This window comes from Pongo abelii, chromosome 13, assembly GCF_028885655.2.
Source record: "Pongo abelii isolate AG06213 chromosome 13, NHGRI_mPonAbe1-v2.0_pri, whole genome shotgun sequence".
Lineage (NCBI taxonomy): Eukaryota > Metazoa > Chordata > Mammalia > Primates > Hominidae > Pongo > Pongo abelii.
This window is the reverse complement of record NC_071998.2, coordinates 122857463-122876326: the sequence shown is the minus strand read 5'-3', so window position 1 is coordinate 122876326 and position 18864 is coordinate 122857463. Positions and strand designations below refer to the sequence as shown.

Here is an 18864-nt window from a genome sequence, read left to right as displayed (position 1 = left end):
GGTCTCAGAGTCTAGGGCTTGATTTTTCCATCCAGATGTGGACAGGAGGTGAAGCCTTGGGTCTGGGAAGCAGGGAGTTGAGATGAAGAGAAATGAACAGAAAACAAAATCTGCCTGTGACCCAAGGGGGTGACAAGGAAGCTGGTGTGACCCAGCCTGGATTCTGGAAATAAAATCTCCCTGGAAGTTGTAGCCCTGGGCCTGTTCCTCACATGAATATGGGGTTCAAATTCAGCCTATCTGCTAGTCTAGATGCCCTTACACTAAAATTGTCATTAAAACAAAATTGGCTCTAGGAAAGAGCTCTGGTCCAAAGCAAACGTAAAACTACTCTGGTGGGACATGACCCCCATCCAAGCTGACAAGAGGCCCAGCATGGTGGTTCACACCTGTAATCTCAGTACTTTGGGAGGCCAAGGTGGGTGTATTGCTTGAGCCCAAGAGTTCAAGATCAGCCTAGCCAACATGATGAAACCCTGTCTCTACAAAAAATACAAATATTAACCAGGTGTGGTGACACACACTTGTAATCCCAGCTACTTGGTTGGCTGAGGCACGAGAACTGCTTGAACCCAGGAGGCAGAGGTTGCAGTGAGCTGAGACCGTGCCACTGCATTCCAGCTTGGGTGACACAGCAAGACTCTGTCTCAAAAAAAAAAAAAAAAAAAGAATTCAAGAAAATTTCCCAGAACTAAACGACACAAGTGTTCAGATGGAAAGAGGTCACTGAGGGCCCAACATACTGGGGAGAATACCCTCCAAAGGGACGTGATTGTGAAATTGCAAGATTCTAGCATCAAAGAAAGATTCTGTAAATGTCCATAGGAAACAAAGTCAGTTTTATCAGATCAAGAATCAGAATGAAATGGAATTATCAATGGAAATATTGAGGCCGAGTGTGATGGCACAACCATCAACATGGAGATCTCGGCACTTTGGGAGGCTGAGGCAAGATAATTGCTTGAGTCCAAGAGTTCAAGACCAGCCTGGACCACATAGTGAGACCACATCTCTACAAAAAGTATAAAAAAAAAAAAAAATAGCCAGATGTGGTGGTGTGCCTGTGGGTCCCAGCTAGGCAGGAGGCTGAGGTGGGAAGATTACTTGAACTGGGGAAGTCAAGGCTGCAGTGAACTGTTATCACACCACTACACTCCGGCCTGGGTGACAGAGTGAGACTGTGTCTCAAAAACAAAAGAAAGAAAAAGGAAAAAGAGAAGAATTACAGCAGACATCTTGTTTGAAATTATGCTAGCCAGAACACAATGAGTGATGTCTTTGAAGTGATGAAAAAAACAAAAACAAAAAAAAAAACCTGTCAACTCAGAATTCTATACCCAGTAAAAATCTCATTAAAAAACAAGATTTAAGAAAACCTCTTTAGGCCGGGCACGGTGGCTCACGCCTGTAATCCCAGCACTTTGGGAGGCCCAGGTGGGCGGATCACAAGGTCAGGAGATTGAAACCATCCTGGCTAACACGGTGAAACCCCGTCTCTACTAAAAATACAAAAAATTAGCCAGGCGAGGTGGCGGGCATCTGTAGTCCCAGTTATGCAGGAGGCTGAGGCAGGAGAATGGCGTGAACCCCGGGGGGCGGAGCCTGCAGTGAGCCGAGATCACGCCACTGCACTCCAGCCTGGGCGACAGTGAGACTCCATCTCAAAAAAACAAAAAGCCTCTTTAAAAATAAAAGAAAAACATTTTAAATTTGCAGTATCAAGCCATGAAAAGACCTTAAATGCGTATTGCTAAGTGAAAGAAGCCAATCTGAAAAGGCTACATATTGTATGATTTCAACTAGATGATGTTCTGAAAAAAGCAAAACTATGGAAGATCAATGGTGAACAGTGGTTAGGGAGAGGAAGAGATGAATAGCAGAGAGGATTTTTAGGGCAGTGAAACTACTCTGTATAATACCATAGGCTGGGCACAGTGGCTCATGCCTGTAATCCCAGCACTTTGGGAGGCCGAGGTGGGCGGATCATTTGAGGTCAGGAGTTTGATACCAGCCTGGTCAACATGGCAAAACCCCGTCTCTACTAAAAATACAAACATTAGCCAGACGTGGTGGCAGGTGCCTATAATTCCAGCTACTTAGGAGGCTGAGGCAGGACAATTGCTTGAATCCTGGAGGTGGAGGTTGCAGTGAGATGAGATCATGCCACCACACTCCAGCCTGGGCAACAGAGTGAGACTCCATCTCAAAAGCAATAATAATAATAATAATAATATCATGGTGAATACATGTTATTATAAATTTTTCCAAACACATAGAATGTACACCAAGAGTGAGCTCTAATGTAGCGATGGACACTGGTGATAATGGTGTGTCCATATACGTTCACTGATTGCAACAAATGTACCACTCTGGTGTGGGGTGTTAAAAATGGGGGAGACTGTGCATGTCGGGGTGGTAGGGAGTATCTGGGAAAATCTTTGCACCTTCAGTTCAATTTTTCCATGAACCTAAAACTGCTCTAAAAAGATAAAGTCTATTACAATTCTTTTTTAAAAAGAAAAATAACTTCTCATCCAAAACAAACAAAAACAACAGAGGGAGTTCATTCAGGCAGAAGAAATAAAAAAACTAAAGCAAAGGCCAGGTGCGGTGGCTCACACCTGTAACTGCAGCACTTTGGGAGCTCAAGGTAGGCAGATCACTTGAGGTCAGGAGTTCAAAACCAGCCTGGCCAACATGGTGAAACCCCATCTCTTCTAAAAATAAAAAAAATAAAAAAATTAGCCAGGCATGGTGGTGGGTGCCTGTAATCCCAGCTACTTGGGAGGCTGAGGCAGGAGAATTGCTTGAACCCGGGAGGCAGAGGTTGCGGTGAGCTGAGATCATGCCACTGCACTCCAGCCTGGGCGACAGAGCAAAACTCCATCTCAAAACAAAAACAAAAACAAAAACACTAAAGCAAAAATAGTAGGAATTTATTTGTGTTTATAGCATACTAAAAAATAAATTAAGCTAGGCACAGTGGCTTATGCCTGTAATCCCAACACTTTGGGAGGCCGAGGCGGGTGGATTGCTTGAACTCAGGAGTTCAAGACCAGTCTAGGCAACATGGCAAAACCCTGTCTCTACAAAAAATACAAAAATTAGCTGGGCATGGTAGTGTGTGCCTATAGTCCCAGTTACTCAAGAGGCTAAGGTGGGAGGATCCCCTGAGCATGGGAGGCAGAGGCTGCAGTGAGCTGAGATCATATTGAGCCACTGCATTCCAGCCTGGGAGACAGAGTGAGACCCTGTTCAAAAAATTAATTAATTCATTAATTATGTGACACAATAGAACAAGTGATGGGAGGGGTTGGCGCTGCACTGCTGTAAAGCTCCTACACTATGCACTGGCAATATAACATTATTTGAAGATAAACAGATTAATTAAATACATATGTTGTAAACCCTAGGGCAATCACCAGATTTTTATTGAAAAGATCTCAATAATAATGTAATAGAGGAGATAAATGGAACCATAAACAATTTTCAATTAACCCATGAGGAAGCATTAAAAGAGGAAACATCAATTCAAGCTCAGATAAAACAAATAGAAAAGAGCATGACTAGGGCTATGGTGAGGCCAGTGAGGTCCTGAGATGCAAAATGTCAGGGGTACTCACTTTCAGGACCACACACGTGCAGAATTCAGCACTCATGTAAATCCGAGAGTTTACAGCCAAGAATCCTGGCAGACAGCACTAGGGCCAGGTGGCCAAGGTGAGCACCACCAGGAATAACTGTACAGATGCGCTTGGTGCCTATGTTACCCAGGCCGGTCTTGACTCCTGGGCTCCAGTGATCCACCCACCTTGGCTACTCAAAGTGCTGGGATTACAGGCATGAGCTATTGCGTCCAGCCTCTACAAAAGATTTTTATTTTTTTATTGAGACAGAGTCTAGCTGTGTCACCCAGGCTGGAATACAGTGGCACGATCTAAGCTCACTGCAACCTCTGCCTCCTGGGTTCAAGCAATTCTCCTGCATCAGCCTCCCGAGTAGCTGGGATTACAGGTGTCCGCCACCACACCTGACTAATTATTGTATTTTTTGTAGAGATGGAGTTTTGCCATGTTGGCCAGGCTGGTCTTGAACTCCTGACCTCAGATGATCCGCCTGCCGCAGACTCCCAAAGTGCTGGGATTATAAGCATGAGTGCCTGGCTGGCCAGCCTACTCTTTAACTCCTGGCCTCAAGTGATCCACCTGCCTAGCCTCCTAAAGTCCCGGGATTACAGGCATGAGCCACTGCAACAGGCCCACAAAAACATTTTGATGTCTTTATTTTTTATGATTAGAATTTTCATTTGGTTCTTTAAAAAAATCTACAATTTTTGCCAGACACAGTGGCTGACACTTTTAATCCCAGCAACTTGGGAGGCTGAGGCAGGAGGATTGCTTGAGGCCAGGAGTTCAAGACCAGCCTGGGCAACATAGAAAGACCCTGTCTCTAAAGTAAATTTAAAAATGAGCCAGGTGTGGTGGCACCCACCTGCGGTCTCAGATACTCAGGAAGCTGAGGCAGGAGGATCACTTGAGCCCAGGAAATTGAGGTTAGCAATGAGCTATGATCGTGCCACTGCATTCCAGCCTGGGTGACAGGGCAAGATCCTGTCTCTAAAAACATAAAATAAATAAAGAAATAAAATTAAAATCTACAACTGTAATATGTCTTTTTTGCTTTGCTTTCTCTTCAAATGGCTTCTATTAATTATTTCAAACTCTTAGAAAAAGTTGCAAGAATAGTAGAAAGAACAGCCGTGTAACCTGGTGTGTTATGGGCTATATTGTGTCCCCTGCCAGGTTCGTATGTTGAAGTCCTAACCCCCAGTGCCTCAGTGTGTGACTGTATTTGGAGACAGAGCCTCTGCAGAAGTGACGAAAGCTAAGTGAGCTCATAAGGATGGATCCTAATTGAATAGGATGGGTGTCCTTATAAGAAGAGGAAGAGGCCAGGCGCGGTGGCTCACGCCTGTAATCCCGACACTTTGGGAGGCTGAGGCAGGCAGATTACCTGAGGTCAGGAGTTTGAGACCAACCTGGGCAACATAGCGAAACCCTGTCTCTACTAAAAATACAAAAATTAGCCAGGCGTGGTGCTGCACACCTGTAATCTCAGCTACTCGGGAGGCTGAGGCAGGAGAATCACTTGAACCCAGGAGGCAGGGGTTGCAGTGAGCCAAGATTGTGCCACTGCACTCCAGCCTGGGTGACAGAGCAAGACACCGTCTAAAAAAAAAAAAAAGGAGAAAGGAGCTGGGCAGAGTGGCTGGCTCATGCCTGTAATCCCAGCACTTTGGGAGGCCGAGACGGGCGGATCACCTGAGGTCAGGAGTTCAAGACCAGCCTGGCCAACATGGTGAAACCCTGTCTCTACAAAAATACAAAAAAAATCAGCTGGGCATGATGGCGGGTGCCTGTAATCCCAGCTACTCAGGAGGCTGAGGCAGAAGAATCGCTTGAACCTGGGAGCGGAGGTTGCAGTGAGCCGAGATCACGCCATTGCATTCTAGCCTTGAAAACAGAGCGAGACTCCGTCTCAAAAAAAAAAGCAGAAGAGGGAAGAGACCCCAGGGGTGTGCGGACACAGTGACAACCGCATGAAGAGTCAGCGAGGGAGGAGCAGCCGTCTTCCGTGGAAACCAACCCTGCATCTTGACGTTGGACTTCTGGCCTGCAGAACAGGGAGGAAATACATTTTTTTTTTTTTTTTTTTTTTTTTGAGACGGAGTCACTCTGTCGCCCAGGCTGGAGTGCAGTGGCGCGATCTCAGCTCACTGCAAGCTCCGCCTCCCGGGTTCAAGCGATTCTCCTGCCTCAGCCTCCCGAGTAGCTGGGACTACGGGTGCCCGCGACCATGCCCGGCTAATTTTTTTTGTATTTTTAGTAGAGATGGGGTTTCACCCTGTCAGCTAGGATGGTCTCGATCTCCTGACCTCATGATCCGCCCGCCTCGGCCTCCCAAAGTGCTGGGATTACAGGCGTGAGCCACCGCACCTGGCCCCTGAGGGAATAGATTTCTGTTGTCAAAGCCACTCGGCCCGTGGCACTTCGTGACGGCGGCAGGAGCAGACTCATCATCGCCCCGTAGCCCTTGCACAGACCCCTCCGCGGCTCACATTTTGCACCCTTTGCTTGGTATTTGTGTGCTCTCTGTTCATACACAGACACAGACGCACACATGCGTGCACGTATACTTAATATTTTTGTGAATATTTGAGAATAAATAGCATATATCATGGTGATTTACCCCTAAATAACTGTGTGCATTTCCTAAAAATAAGGATATTTTCTTACATAACCTCAGCACAGTTATCGAATTCAGTGAAGTGAACACTGGTGCAATAAGATACACTCTAAACCAAGGGTCGCCAACCCCTTGGATGCCACGGACCCGTACCCCGGTCTGCATAGCAAGAGGTGAGTGGCAGGCAAGAGAGCGAAGCTTTGCCTGTATTTACAGCCACTCCCCATCACTCACATTACTGCCCGAGCTCTGTCTCCTATAAATACATGCGCAGTTCAGCAGCAGCATTAGATTCTCACAGGACTGTGAACCCTGTTGTGAACTGCGCATGTGAGGGATCTAGCTTGCGCGCTCCTTATGAGAATCTAATGCCTGATGATCTGTCGCTGCCTCCCATCACCCCCAGATGGGACCATCCAGTTGCAGGAAAACAAGCTTAGGGCTCTCACTGATTCTACATCAAGGTGAGTTGTATAATTATTTCATTATATATGGCAATGTAATCATAACAGAAATAAAGTGCACAATAAATGTAACACACTTGAATCACCCCAGAACCACCCCCCACCGCCACCCCCACCCCCTACCCCCCCCACCCCCACCCCCTACCCCCTCCACCCCCACCCCCTACCCCCCCCACCACCCAGTCTGTGGAAAAATTGTCTTCCATGTCCCTGGTGCCGAAAAGGTTGGGGGCCGCTGCTCTAATCTACTGTCTGTATTACCGTTTTGTCAAATGACTCAAGAATGACTTTTCTTTCCTAGCATATTTGTTGCTATCCTAGGATTACGTGTTGCATTTAGCTGTGAGGTCTTCAGACACTTTAATAGACTATATATATGTGTATATATATATTTTGTTGTTGTTGTTTTGTTTTGTTTTTTGTTGTTGTTGTTTTGAGACGGAGTTTCACTCTTGTTGCCCAGGCTGGAGTGCAGTGGTGTGATCTTGGCTCACTGCAATCTCCACTTCCTGGGTTCAAGCGATTCTCTGGCCTAACCCCCCAAGTAGCTGGGATTACAGGCATGCGCCATGACACTCAGCTAATTTTTGGTGTTTTAGAAGAGACGAGGTTTCACCATGTTGGCCAGGCTGGTCTCAAACTGCTGACCTCAAGTGATCCACCAGCCACAGCCTCCCAAAGTGCTGGGATTACAGGCATGAGCCACCATGCCTGACCGACAGACTTATTTTCAAGTCCTTTTCAAATGGAATCATCTGTATCTTCTCACATGTGATTTCATCACTAGTCGACACCTGTTGACTGTTCTGCAAGGGGCAGATTTCCTCATCTTTGTAATTTTTGTCTGTGAGTTCATCTTCAGCAGGCGTTGTCTTCTAAAAGCATCCTGCACGTGCCATGTTGGTGCCCTGGAATATCAGAGTTTCGCATTTGTCTCTATGAGGAGTTCCTATGCGTGCACCAGTTGTGGCTGGCCTTTTTTTTTTTTTTTTTTTTCCTTAAGACAGAGTCTCTGTCACCCAGGTTGGAGTGCAGTGATGCCATCATAGCTCACTGAAGCCTTGAACTCCTGGGCTTGAGCAACCCTCCCACCTCAGCCTCCCTCCCACCTCAGCCTCCCTCCCACCTCAGCCTCCCTCCCACCTCAGCCTCCCTAGTAAATGGGACTATAATTATGTGCCGCCACCACCACACTTAGCTGCTTTTTTGTTTGTTTTTTGTTTTGTTTTGTTTTGTTTTTGTAAAGGCAGGGTCTCACTGGCCAAGCACAGTGGCTCACACCTGTAATCCCACCACTTTGGGAGGACGAGGTGGGCAGATCACCTGAGGTCAGGAGTTTGAGACCAGCCTGGCCAACATGTCAAACCCTCGTCTCTACTAAAAATACAAAAATTAGCCAGGCATGGTAAAGCATGCCTGTAATCCCAGCTACATGGGAGTCTGAGGCAGGAGAATTGCTTGAACCTGGGAGGCGGAGGTTGCAGTGAGCTGAGATTGCACCACTGCACTCCAGCCTGGGTGACACAGTGACACTCCATCTCAAAAAAAAAAAAAGACAGGGTCTCGCTATGTTGCCCAGGCTGGTCTTGAACTCTTGGCCTCAAGCAATCCTCCCACCTCGGCCTCCCAAAATGCTGGGATTACAGGTGTGCACCACCATGCCTGGTCTGAACCATTTTTATGTCAGATTGTTAGCTTGGAGTTTCTGTCCCACGTGGGTGGCCTAGGTGTAGCGCAGGCCCCCAACTCCACATTCTTAGATATGACTCCGTTTACCCAGAGTTCGAGTGCTGCACTGGTTTCTCTAGTTTCACAAAAGGGCAGCTCATCCTGGGCTCCAGCTGTCTGCAGAGGGCCAGTTCCAGAACCTCCTGCTGTGTGTGAAGCTGCGGCTTTGACTCCCACCCCTAAGACATACCTGGTCCTGGACCCTTTATGGGCAACGCAGCTTCAAACCACTGGCTATGGGACCTTCTTCATTCCAAGAGTCTGGCTGTCATGTTTCCCCCCATCTTGTCTTTGAACAGGGAGATGGTGCAGTTCTGTGTGTGTGTCGAGTGTGTATGTGTGAATATGTGCGTTGGCTTCCTACACCTGCTGGCTCAGCCAACTTGACTGAGGTCTCTTGCAGCTGCAAGCCTTGGGCAAGCCATATAATCACTCTGTTTCTCAATTTACCCATCAGGAAAATGGGATCACAATGGTACCCATATCACAGGGTGGTTGTGAGGCTTTAATGCTATTTAAGATATGCGACCGGCCAGGCGCGGTGGCTCACGCCTGTAATCCCAGCACTCTGGGAAGCCGAGGCGGGAGGATCACCTGAGGTCAAGGAGTTTGAAACCAGCCTGGCCAACATGGTGAAACCCCATCTCTACTAAAAATACAATATTAGCCGGGCATGGTGGCAGGCGCCTGTAATCCTAGCTATTCAGGAGGCTGAGGCAGGAGAATCACTTGAACCTGGGAGGTGGAGGTTGCAGTGAGCCAAGATCGCACCACTGCACTTCAGCCTGGGAGACAAAGTGAGATTCTGTCTCAAAAAACAAACAAACAAACAAAAACCCACACCACCAAACCTTGTTTAGCCTCTCGTTCCGTTATCTAGAACAGCCATGTCAGACCAGAAAAGCACACCCCAGAACTCAAAACCATGCTTTTCCCTGGGTGAGGAGTAAGGGGTGGTTCTAGTTTTGGTTGTGTGTTTGTGTGTATACATTTTCTGCAATCAGCAGGAGTCACTTTTATGATTACAGGGAAAAGGGCAATCAATACTTAAAACAACGGGCACCTGCTTAACTCTTTAAGCGCTGAGAGCCAGCTAGTGTTCAATAAAAACTTCAGGACGTGCTTGGCATGAGCTGACATTTTTGCAGGGGTTAGGGTGGTTTGAAGGAGGAGGGAGGAGGGCAGCCATGGAGAGCGGTGTTTCCTGTACTGCGTGTGTTTGAGGGGGCAGGGGGAGCAGTTTTAGATTCACAGAAAAATTGAGCAAAAGGTGCAGTGATTTCCTATATACTCCCCACTCCCCCACATGCACAGCCTCCCCGATTTTCAACAGCCCGCACCAGAGCGCAGGTAAGAGAGCGAATCCACAGAGTAGACAGTGGTCACTCTTAGGAGTACTGCCTCACCTGGCTCTGGGAAACCCAAACTCTGAGAGCTCCAAGCCTCCACCCAACTATTCACCTACCCCCACCCCGCAATTCAGCAACACTTTTTTTTTTTTTTTTGGAGACAGAGTCTCACTCTGTTACCCAGGCTGGAGTGCAGCGGCGCAATTTCTGTTCACTGCAACCTCTGCCCCCCAAGCTCAAGCAATCTTCCCATCTCAGCCTCCCCAGCAGCTGGGACCACAGGCCTATGCCACCACACTCAGCTAGTTTTTAATTTTTTCTTTTTTTTCAGACAGAAAAAAAAGTGCAGTGGCGCGATCTCAGCTCACTGCAACCTCCACCTCCTGGGTTCAAGTTCTCCTGCCTCAGCCTCTTGAGTAGCTGTGATTACAGGCGCATGCCAACATGCCCAGCTTATTTATTTATTTATTTGTTTATTTATTTATTTATTTATTTTTGCCCAGGCTGCAGTGCAGTGGCATGATCTCGGCTCACTGCAATCTCCGCCTCCCAGGTTCAAGCGATTCTCCTGCCTCAGCCTCCCGAGTAGCTGGAATTACAAGCACCTGCCACTGCGCCCAGCTAATTTTTTGTATTTTTAGTAGAGACGGGGTTTCACTATGTTGGCCAGGCTGGTCTTGAACTCCTGACCTCGTGATTTGCCCGCCTCGGCCTCCCAGAGTGCTGGGATTACAGGCATGAGCCACCGTGCCTGGCCAATTTTTGTATTTTTAGTAGAGATGGAGTTTCACCATATTGGCCAGGCTGGTCTCGAACTCCTGACTTCAGGTGATCTTCCCACTTCAGCCTCCCAAAGTGTTGGGATTACAGGCATGAGCCACTGTGCCCGGCCTAATTTTTAAATTTTTTATAGAGATAGAGTCTTGCTATATTTCCCAGGCTGATCTCGAACTCCTGAGCTCAAGCCATTCTTCCGCCTCGGCCTCCCCAAGTGCTGGGATCACAGGTATGAGCCACTGTGCCCACTAACACCACATTTCTTGTGCACAGCAGAGACTTCGCTATGTGGGCAGCCACAGCCCTGCCCTCTTGGCACTTCGAGGCTCAGGGCAGCTGTCAAGCAGGTGACTGCAGAACCATCTGCTGTACTGCCTCTGTGTTAGTGGCTTCCCAGGGGAGCCGGGGCCACTGGGAACGGAGAAGTTGGCCTGGCTCATCCAGGGACAGCTGGGAGCTTCACTGGGGAACTGGTGTGGGGAAGAGTCAGTGACAGGGTTGGGATGGGAGGGTCCCTGCAGACAGGCAGGCGTCCTGACCAGGGCTGGGTGGGCCTGAGGAGGCGAGCACAGGCTGGGAGGCAGGAGCAGCCCTGGAGACTCCTTGGTCCTGTTGTCTCCATCTCCGTGACCCCTAGTGTGTCTTGTGCAGGGCCAGGGCTCTGCACATGTCCATAAAGGTCAAACCAACCCTCCAACGCACCAGGAATTCCTTCCATCCACTCGGGTTTCTTTTTGTTTTTTTTTTCTGAAACAAAGTCTTGCTCTGCCACCCAGGCTGGAGTGCAGTAGCACGATCTCGGCTCCCTGCAACCTCTGCCTCTTGGATTCAAGTGATTCTCCTGCCTCAGCCTCCCGAGTTAACTGGGACTACAGGCACGTGCCACCACACCTGGCTAATTTTTTGTATTTTTAGTAGAGATGGGGTTTCACCGTGGTAGCCAGGATGGTCTTCGTCTCTTGACTTCATGATCCACCCGCCTCGGCTTCCCAAAGTGCTGGGATTACAGGCGTGAGCCACCACACCCAGCCTCACTCATGCTTCTTTTTTTTTTTTTAAACCAAGTCTTGCTCTGTCACTCAGGCTGGAGTGCAATGGCGCAATCTCGCCACACTGCAACCTCCGCCTCCCAGGTTCAAGCAATTCTCCTGCCTCAGCCTCCTGAGTAGCTAGGATTACAGGCACGCACCACCACATCCGGCTAATTTTTGTATTTTTAGTAGAGACAGGGGTTTCACCATGTTGGCCAGGCTGATCTCGAACTCCTGACCTCAAGTGATCCGCCCGCCTCGCCCTCCCAAAGTGCTGGGATTACAGGCGTGAGCCACTGCACCCGGCTGACTCACGCTTCTTTAAGGACACTCTTCGGCCGGGCGCAGAGGCTCACACCTGTAATCCCAGCACTTTGGGAGGCCGAGGCGGGTGAATAGGAGTTCGAGACCAGCCTGGGCAACATGGCAAAACCTTGTCTCTATACTAAAAGTACAAGAATTAGTCGGGCCTGGTGGCAGGCGCCTGTAGTCCCAGCTACTCGGGGAGGCTGAGGCAGGATAATTGCTTGAACCCAGGAGGCGGAGGTTGCGGTGAGCCGACATTACACCACTGCACTCCAGCCTGGGTGACAGAGCAAGATTCCGTCTCGAAACAAACAAAAAACACAAAAGTCACTCTTCTTCACAATATGGGGAGTTGGGGACCAGCTAGAGGTTTGGGGCTGGCCCTCTGCTTGGTGGTGGTTGGGATGGTCCCATAGGGGAGCCACTGTGGCCCAGAGGCCTGAGCCGTGTGAGCCCGGGCCTTGTTTCCTGGACTGTGGGCTTCCTGGGTGCTGGGCCTACTCCCAGGGAGTGGCTCCTCCCTGAACTGTCCCTTTGCCTTGGGAGCGGAACCACGCAATAGCCTGACTGGCCCTGGCAGCCCATGCCTTGTGGCCAGTCACCAGAGAGGGCACACGAGACCCAGGCCAGGGGTATCAGGGACCGCCCCTGGTCAGACTCTGCTAGTTTCCCTGCATTTCACTACGTGGCTGGACCACGGGGGAAGAAACGGCAAGAAACCGTGTCTAACTCTCCCTTGATACAAATTCAAAGCTGGCTTGGGGGATGGCCACCTTTGGGGCACACACCTGGACAGATCTAAGCCGGCAGCGTGGCTGTTTGCTAGGCACTGTTCTGTGCCTGGGGCTTAATTGACAGAGGTGGGGCTGAATGACCATGAAGAGAGGCCAAAGCTATCGCAAGATTGATCGCATTTCCTGAGAGAAGGGGCACCCATGCCATGCACGGTTCTCTGTAGAGAACCCCAGGTTTGGTCAGGAGGCAGAAGCAGGGCCAAGGGGAGAGCCCAGGCCTGAGGCTTTCTTGGGGTTTCCATGGAAAAGGCCTGGCAGGGCAGGGAAAGAGTTTAAAATTGGTTAGTTTGAGTAATTCTAGCAGGCTCTGGGCTGCAGAGTGGTCTCTAGCCACCTGATACCTGGCCCTGGGTGATTTAGGGCAGGGAGAATCTTGCCTCCAAGGGTGAGAATTAGATAAGGAGGTGGCTGGGGCTGTAGACTTGGGGTCTGTTTTGTTTGTTTGTTTTTTTGAGACAGAGTCTCACTCTTTCCCCCAGGCTGGAGTGCAGTGGAGCGATCTTGGCTCACTGCAAGCTCCACCTCCCCGGGGTTCACGCCATTCTCCTGCCTCAGCCTCCCGAGTAGCTGGGACTACGGGCACCCGCCACCACGCCTGGCTAACTTTTTGTATTTTTAGTAGAGACAGGGTTTCACCATGTTAGCCAGGATGGTCTCGATCTCCTGACCTCGTGATCCGCCCGCCTCGGCCTCCCAAAGTGCTGGGATTACAAGCGTGAGCCACCGTGCCCGCCTGGGGTTGTCTGTTTTGTATATGAAAAGCATGCTCTGCCCCGGGCCTTAGCTATCTCTCTCTCTTTTTTATTTTTGAGACGGAGTCTTGCTCTGTGGCCCAGGCTGGAGTGCAGTGGCACCATCTCTGCTCACTGCAACCTCCACCTCCTGGGTTCAAGCGATTCTCCTGCCTCAGCCTCCCAAGTAGCTGGGATTACAGGCGCCCGCCACCACGCCCAGCTAGTTTTTTGCATTTTTAGTAGAGACGGAGTTTCACCGTGTTCGCCAGGATGGTCTGGATCTCCTGATGTCGTGACCCGCCCGCCTCGGCCTCCCAAAGTGCAGGGATTACAGGCGTGAGCCACCGCACCCGGCCTGGCCTTTGCTATCTCTAAGAATCGGCTAACCCTGAGCCCAAATGCCAGAGCACCAAGGATACAGAAAATAAGAAAATGTAGCTAACAGAACCAGTTGGGTGATGAATGGATGCCAAATAGACAAATACGGAATCTAAGAAAACACAGAACAGGCACTGCCTCTGGGCCGGGCCCTCGCCAAGCCCTTCGTGTACTTTAGGGCAGGGGAATCTCACCACGGTATTTCCCCTGCACTGGAAGTGGAAAAACATGAGTGATCATGTCACTGCCCAAGGTCAGCTGGCTCCTAACCTGCCACCGTTTTTCCCTGTGTAGGGGACTGCTTTCCCTGGCAAGCCAAGCTTACTCAGTGCCCCTTCAGGGAGCTTCCAGCTGTCCATGTCCACAGGGCTCCGGGAGCCCAAGTCCCCTCCCACTGATGACCGGGAGCTGCCTGTAGCCCCTCCTGGGATGGAGGAATACCCGCCAAGTGACAGAAACCAAGAGTTTTCATGCCGGCAGGTTACTCTAGTCCTGCTGGCATCATATCTCAGCATCATCACATATTTAGGGAGTGCTCTGCTGCATTAGGAGCTGGACTTGCAAACAGGCTTTCTGTCTTGGGGAAATCCACAATTTATTTATTTATTTCTCTTTTTTTTGAGATGGAGTCTCGCTCTGTCTCCCAGGCTCGAGTGCTGTGGCGCAATCTTGGCTCACTGCAACCTGCGCCTCCCGGGTTCAAGCGATTCTCCTGCCTCAGCCTCCCTAGTAGCTGGGACTACAGGCGCGTGCCGCCACGCCCAGCTGATTTTTTGTATTTTTAGTAGAGACAGGGTTTCATCGTGTTAACCAGGATGGTCTCGATCTCCTGACCTCGTGATCCACCCGCCTCAGCCTCCCAAAGTGCTGGGATTACAGGCGGAGCCACCGCGCCCGGCTGGAAATCCACAATTTCAATGGATCAGAATTTGCCTGTCACGTTCTTTGTGCCAGGCACGGAGCGGGGGGGGGCGGCAGGAGTGGAACCCGGCACACGGGCCTCTGCCTCCTTGGCGCGCTGTAGGCGCGAGCCTAAAGTCATCAGGCGACAGCCCCCGCCACGTTCCGGGGCGTCCCGACGGCTCCAGCAGCGGGTGGGATGGGAGGCGTCCGGACAGTCCGGAGGCCCCGATGGCCAAGAGGAGCCTGGGCTGGAGGTGGCCAGGCCCGGGGGCGGCCGGGGGAGGGCCCGGGACTGGGGCAGAGGCAGCGCGAGGCAGAGGCAAGCACTCGGACGAAGGCGCAGCCCCAGCCTCGGGGTGCGGAACGGGCACCTTCCGGGCCACTTGAGTTTGAGACCTTGCAGCCGGCTCAAGACCGGGGCGCAGCAGTCCCTGCCAGCCACCTTTCGGCGCGATTGGACGCGGGCGCCCAGGGTGTGCGGGATTCAGGCCCTGCACCCTCACGCATGCGCGACCCCGCCCCCCGCTCCTGGCGTGGACTACAACTCCCGGCGTGTCCCGCGCGCCCCCGGAAGTGATCGCCCGGGTCGCCTCCGACCTCGGCGCTGGGCGGGCGCGCCGGGCCTGGGGAAGGGGCGGGCGCGCTGGGCCTAGGGAAGGGGCGGGCTCGGGGACCCGATGCGCGGGAGCTGAGGCTGAGATGGCTTCGGCGGGAGGCGACGACTGCGAGAGCCCCGCGCCGGAGGCCGACCGTCCGCACCAGCGGCCCTTCCTGATAGGGGTGAGCGGCGGCACTGCCAGCGGGAAGGTAAGGGGCCGAGCGGGCCGGGGTCTCGCCTCTCGCCAGTGCCTACGGGCGGCCCGGTCCGGCTGGGGTCCAGAGAGGAGACCCCAGGCAGGGGCAGGGCGCGGGAGCGAAGGGGCTGCGGGCCGCGATGGGCCGGGGCGGGCTGGGGCGGGCGAGGGGTTGGGGCGCTGGGTCTCGGGGCTCCCCCACAGCCTCTCCGCCGGCCGGGCCCCTCGGAGCCCCAAGTCCGTGCTAACCCCGTTGGGCCCCCGCGGCCATCCCGCTGAGACCATCCACACCTGTTGGTGTCCTCCCGCCTTCCGAGCATCCCCTCCTAGGGGGCGGGTGGGTCAGTGTCTCCAGAAGCCGGCCCCGTGCCTGTCACAGGACGAGCGGTTCCAGGCGGGAATCCCATTTCTGTGTCTCCAGTCGACCGTGTGTGAGAAGATCATGGAGTTGCTGGGACAGAACGAGGTGGAGCAGCGGCAGCGGAAGGTGGTCATCCTGAGCCAGGACAGGTTCTACAAGGTCCTGACGGCAGAGCAGAAGGCCAAGGCCTTGAAAGGACAGTACAATTTTGACCACCCAGGTAAATCGAGAGCCCAATGGTGTGGGGAGGGCAGACCCCATTCTGGGCGGCCACTAACCAGCTGCGCTTGGGCCCAGGGTTGGATGGATGCAGACCCGCTTGGGTTGTTCCCCTCAACTCGCCATGCAGCCTGCAGTGGAGTTGGCTGCGCAGTGAAGTCAGGGGAACTTTGCCGAGTTCTCTGGGCCCTGGGTGTCCCCCCCAGGGGGACAGTCAGGAAGGCTGTTGCACTCTGGGGAGCCCTGCCCTGCCTTGCCACAACTGTGATCCTGGAGAAATCCTCCCATCTTCCCTTCCCACGTTGGGGCCTTTAGGGCCCTCTACACACACCTCTGCCCACTGGCCCTTCATTTCCCTCCCCTGCTTTGGGGCAAAGTCCTCAGAGAGGCCAGTGTGGGAGGCGGTGGATAAACTAGTGCTGGTGGCCTGAAGCTCCGGGCCAGGTAAACAGGGGCAGATACGGCAGGGAGACACCTGCCACTGCTAGAAGATTCCACCCTGGCTGGCTGGCATGGTCAGCCTTTTCCCAAGGACTTGTAGGAAGAAGGCCTGCAAAGCCGCAGTCTAACCAGTTAGTCCCAGAAAGAGAGAGAAGCAGAGGCCCAGCCTACCCACCTCCCAGGAAGAGCTGATCAGAAAACCCCTGTGTTCTGGCATCCCAGTGGCACAGAGCTTGGGCGGTGGCACAGCCCGAGAACAGCAAGGACAGGGTCATCCTGTGGTCTGCAGGGCTGCAGAGGGCGCTGTTGCTACCAAACATACACTGTATGGCAGTGTCCTAGTCTACCTGTGCTAGGGTCCTCGGTGTCCCCAGCACCCAGCTGTGCTGACCCCAGAGCAGAGAGGGTTCCCTGCTGTCCACTGCACGAGGGCATCTGCCTGTCTTGCCTTTGTCTCCAACCCTGCAGATGCCTTTGATAATGATTTGATGCACAGGACTCTGAAGAACATTGTGGAGGGCAAAACTGTGGAGGTGCCGACCTATGATTTTGTGACGCACTCAAGGTAAGCAGGTGGTTCTAGGGAGGGCCGAGGAGAGAGGCCAGCTAGGACGTCCCCTCTGGGGCTCACACAGACCTGCCTGGTGGCAGGCCTCACCCCAGTTGGTTTCTGTGGGTCCCCCACCCCCGCCCACAGAGTCAGTGTCCCTGTGACGGAAGCTGACTGTGTGTGTGGCCCGGAGACCCTGTGTCTGCAGCAGAGCCCCTTTCCCTGTGCCCCCCTCAGGTTACCAGAGACCACGGTGGTCTACCCTGCGGACGTGGTTCTGTTTGAGGGCATCTTGGTGTTCTACAGCCAGGAGATCCGGGACATGTTCCACCTGCGCCTCTTCGTGGACACCGACTCCGACGTCAGGCTGTCTCGAAGAGGTAAGGTGGCCGCGGGCCTCCCCGCCTGCCTGGCCGAGGCTGGCAGCAGGTCCTGAGGTCTGATGCACACCTGCCTCTTGCCGCTGCAGTTCTCCGGGACGTGCGCCGAGGGAGGGACCTGGAGCAGATTCTGACGCAGTACACCACCTTCGTGAAGCCGGCCTTCGAGGAGTTCTGCCTGCCGGTACCTGTGCTCGCTGCTTAAGAGCCTGTTTTCCCCTTTCACAAGGACATGTGGGACCCAGTACTGTGAGAGGGCTGAGTGCTGGGTGACAGTGATCTGATTGAAAAAAAGGAAAAGAATTTGGCTCATTACGGCCACATACCCTGGGAGTAGTTCTCAGCTCTAAAAACATTCTCTGTGCCTGCTCCTCCCTCTGCCTAGAAAAGCCCCATATCTCCCCCACATCCACAATGGCTGCTTCCTCCCTGCCTCAGGCCCTTGCCCAGCGTCCCCGTTCAACACTGAAAACCCTCTGCACCCAGCGCCAGCCTCTCTGCCTGCTTCCTTTTTTCAGGGCACTTATCATCTAATGCGTCCTGGGTGCTTATTCTCCGCAGAGTGGGGAACCCCAGGAGCACATTAGTCTGTTCACTGCCAAGGCCGGGATCTGGCCCTCAGAAGGTGCTTCAGAGCTGCTCCTCCAGGGTCTTTGTCCCCAGGCTGCTCCGGGCCAGTGCTCTGAAATCTTGGAGTGAGCGCTGTGCCCAGATCCCAGCTGGCTCGCAGGGAGCGGGAACTCCCCACTGCACACCCACCTGTCTTTTCTCCATTTCTCCATCTTGTGTTTCTGGCTTGATGGGACTTGTGGCTCTACTCAAATTGGAGTGTTTTGCACAGGAACATTTTGCCTGTTAAGGTAAAAATACAGCACAAAGGAACTGAAACCAAGATTCCTGCCTTTGATAACGTAGGACAAATAAGTTCTATCTGCTGGGTTTTTTTTCTTTTTTTTTTTTAAGATAGAGTCTGTTTTTGTCGTCTAGGCTAGAGTGCAATGGCACGATCTCGGCTCACTCCAAACTCCACCTCCAAGTTTAAGCAATTCTCCTGTCTCAGCCTTCCGAGTAGCTGGGATTACAGGCATACGCCACCACACCCAGCTAATTTTTGTATTTTTAGTGGAGATGGGATTTCGCCATATTGCCCAGGCTGGTCTCGAACTCCTGGCCTCAAGTGATCCACCTACTTCGGCCTCCCAAAATCCTGGGATTGAGCCACTGTGCCTGGCCTTTTTTTAAATTTTATTTTTAATGAGGCAGAGTCTCGCTCTCTTGCCCAGGCTGGAGTACAGTGGTGCAATCACAGCTCACTGCAGCCTTGACCTCCTAAGCTGAAGCGATCCTTCCACCTCAGCAACCCGAGTAGCTGGGCCCACAGGCGTGTACCACCATGCTCGGTTAATTTT

The 18864-nt window shown here is 52.3% G+C and overlaps 1 protein-coding gene across 3 annotated transcripts in view; it reads left to right on the top strand.

Moving 5' to 3' along the window:
- The first annotated feature begins 15278 nt into the window (after positions 1 to 15278).
- UCK1 (uridine-cytidine kinase 1) overlaps positions 15279 to 18864 on the top strand; it is a 7511-nt gene continuing 3925 nt past the window's right edge. The window contains exons 1-5 of one of the 3 annotated variants that reach the window (XM_063713888.1): positions 15279 to 15517; positions 15926 to 16085; positions 16994 to 17090; positions 17313 to 17455; positions 17545 to 17639. In XM_063713888.1, coding sequence (XP_063569958.1) covers positions 15410 to 15517; positions 15926 to 16085; positions 16994 to 17090; positions 17313 to 17455; positions 17545 to 17639 — 603 coding nt within the window. In that variant the 5' untranslated portion in view covers positions 15279 to 15409. 3 annotated transcript variants of the gene reach the window in all.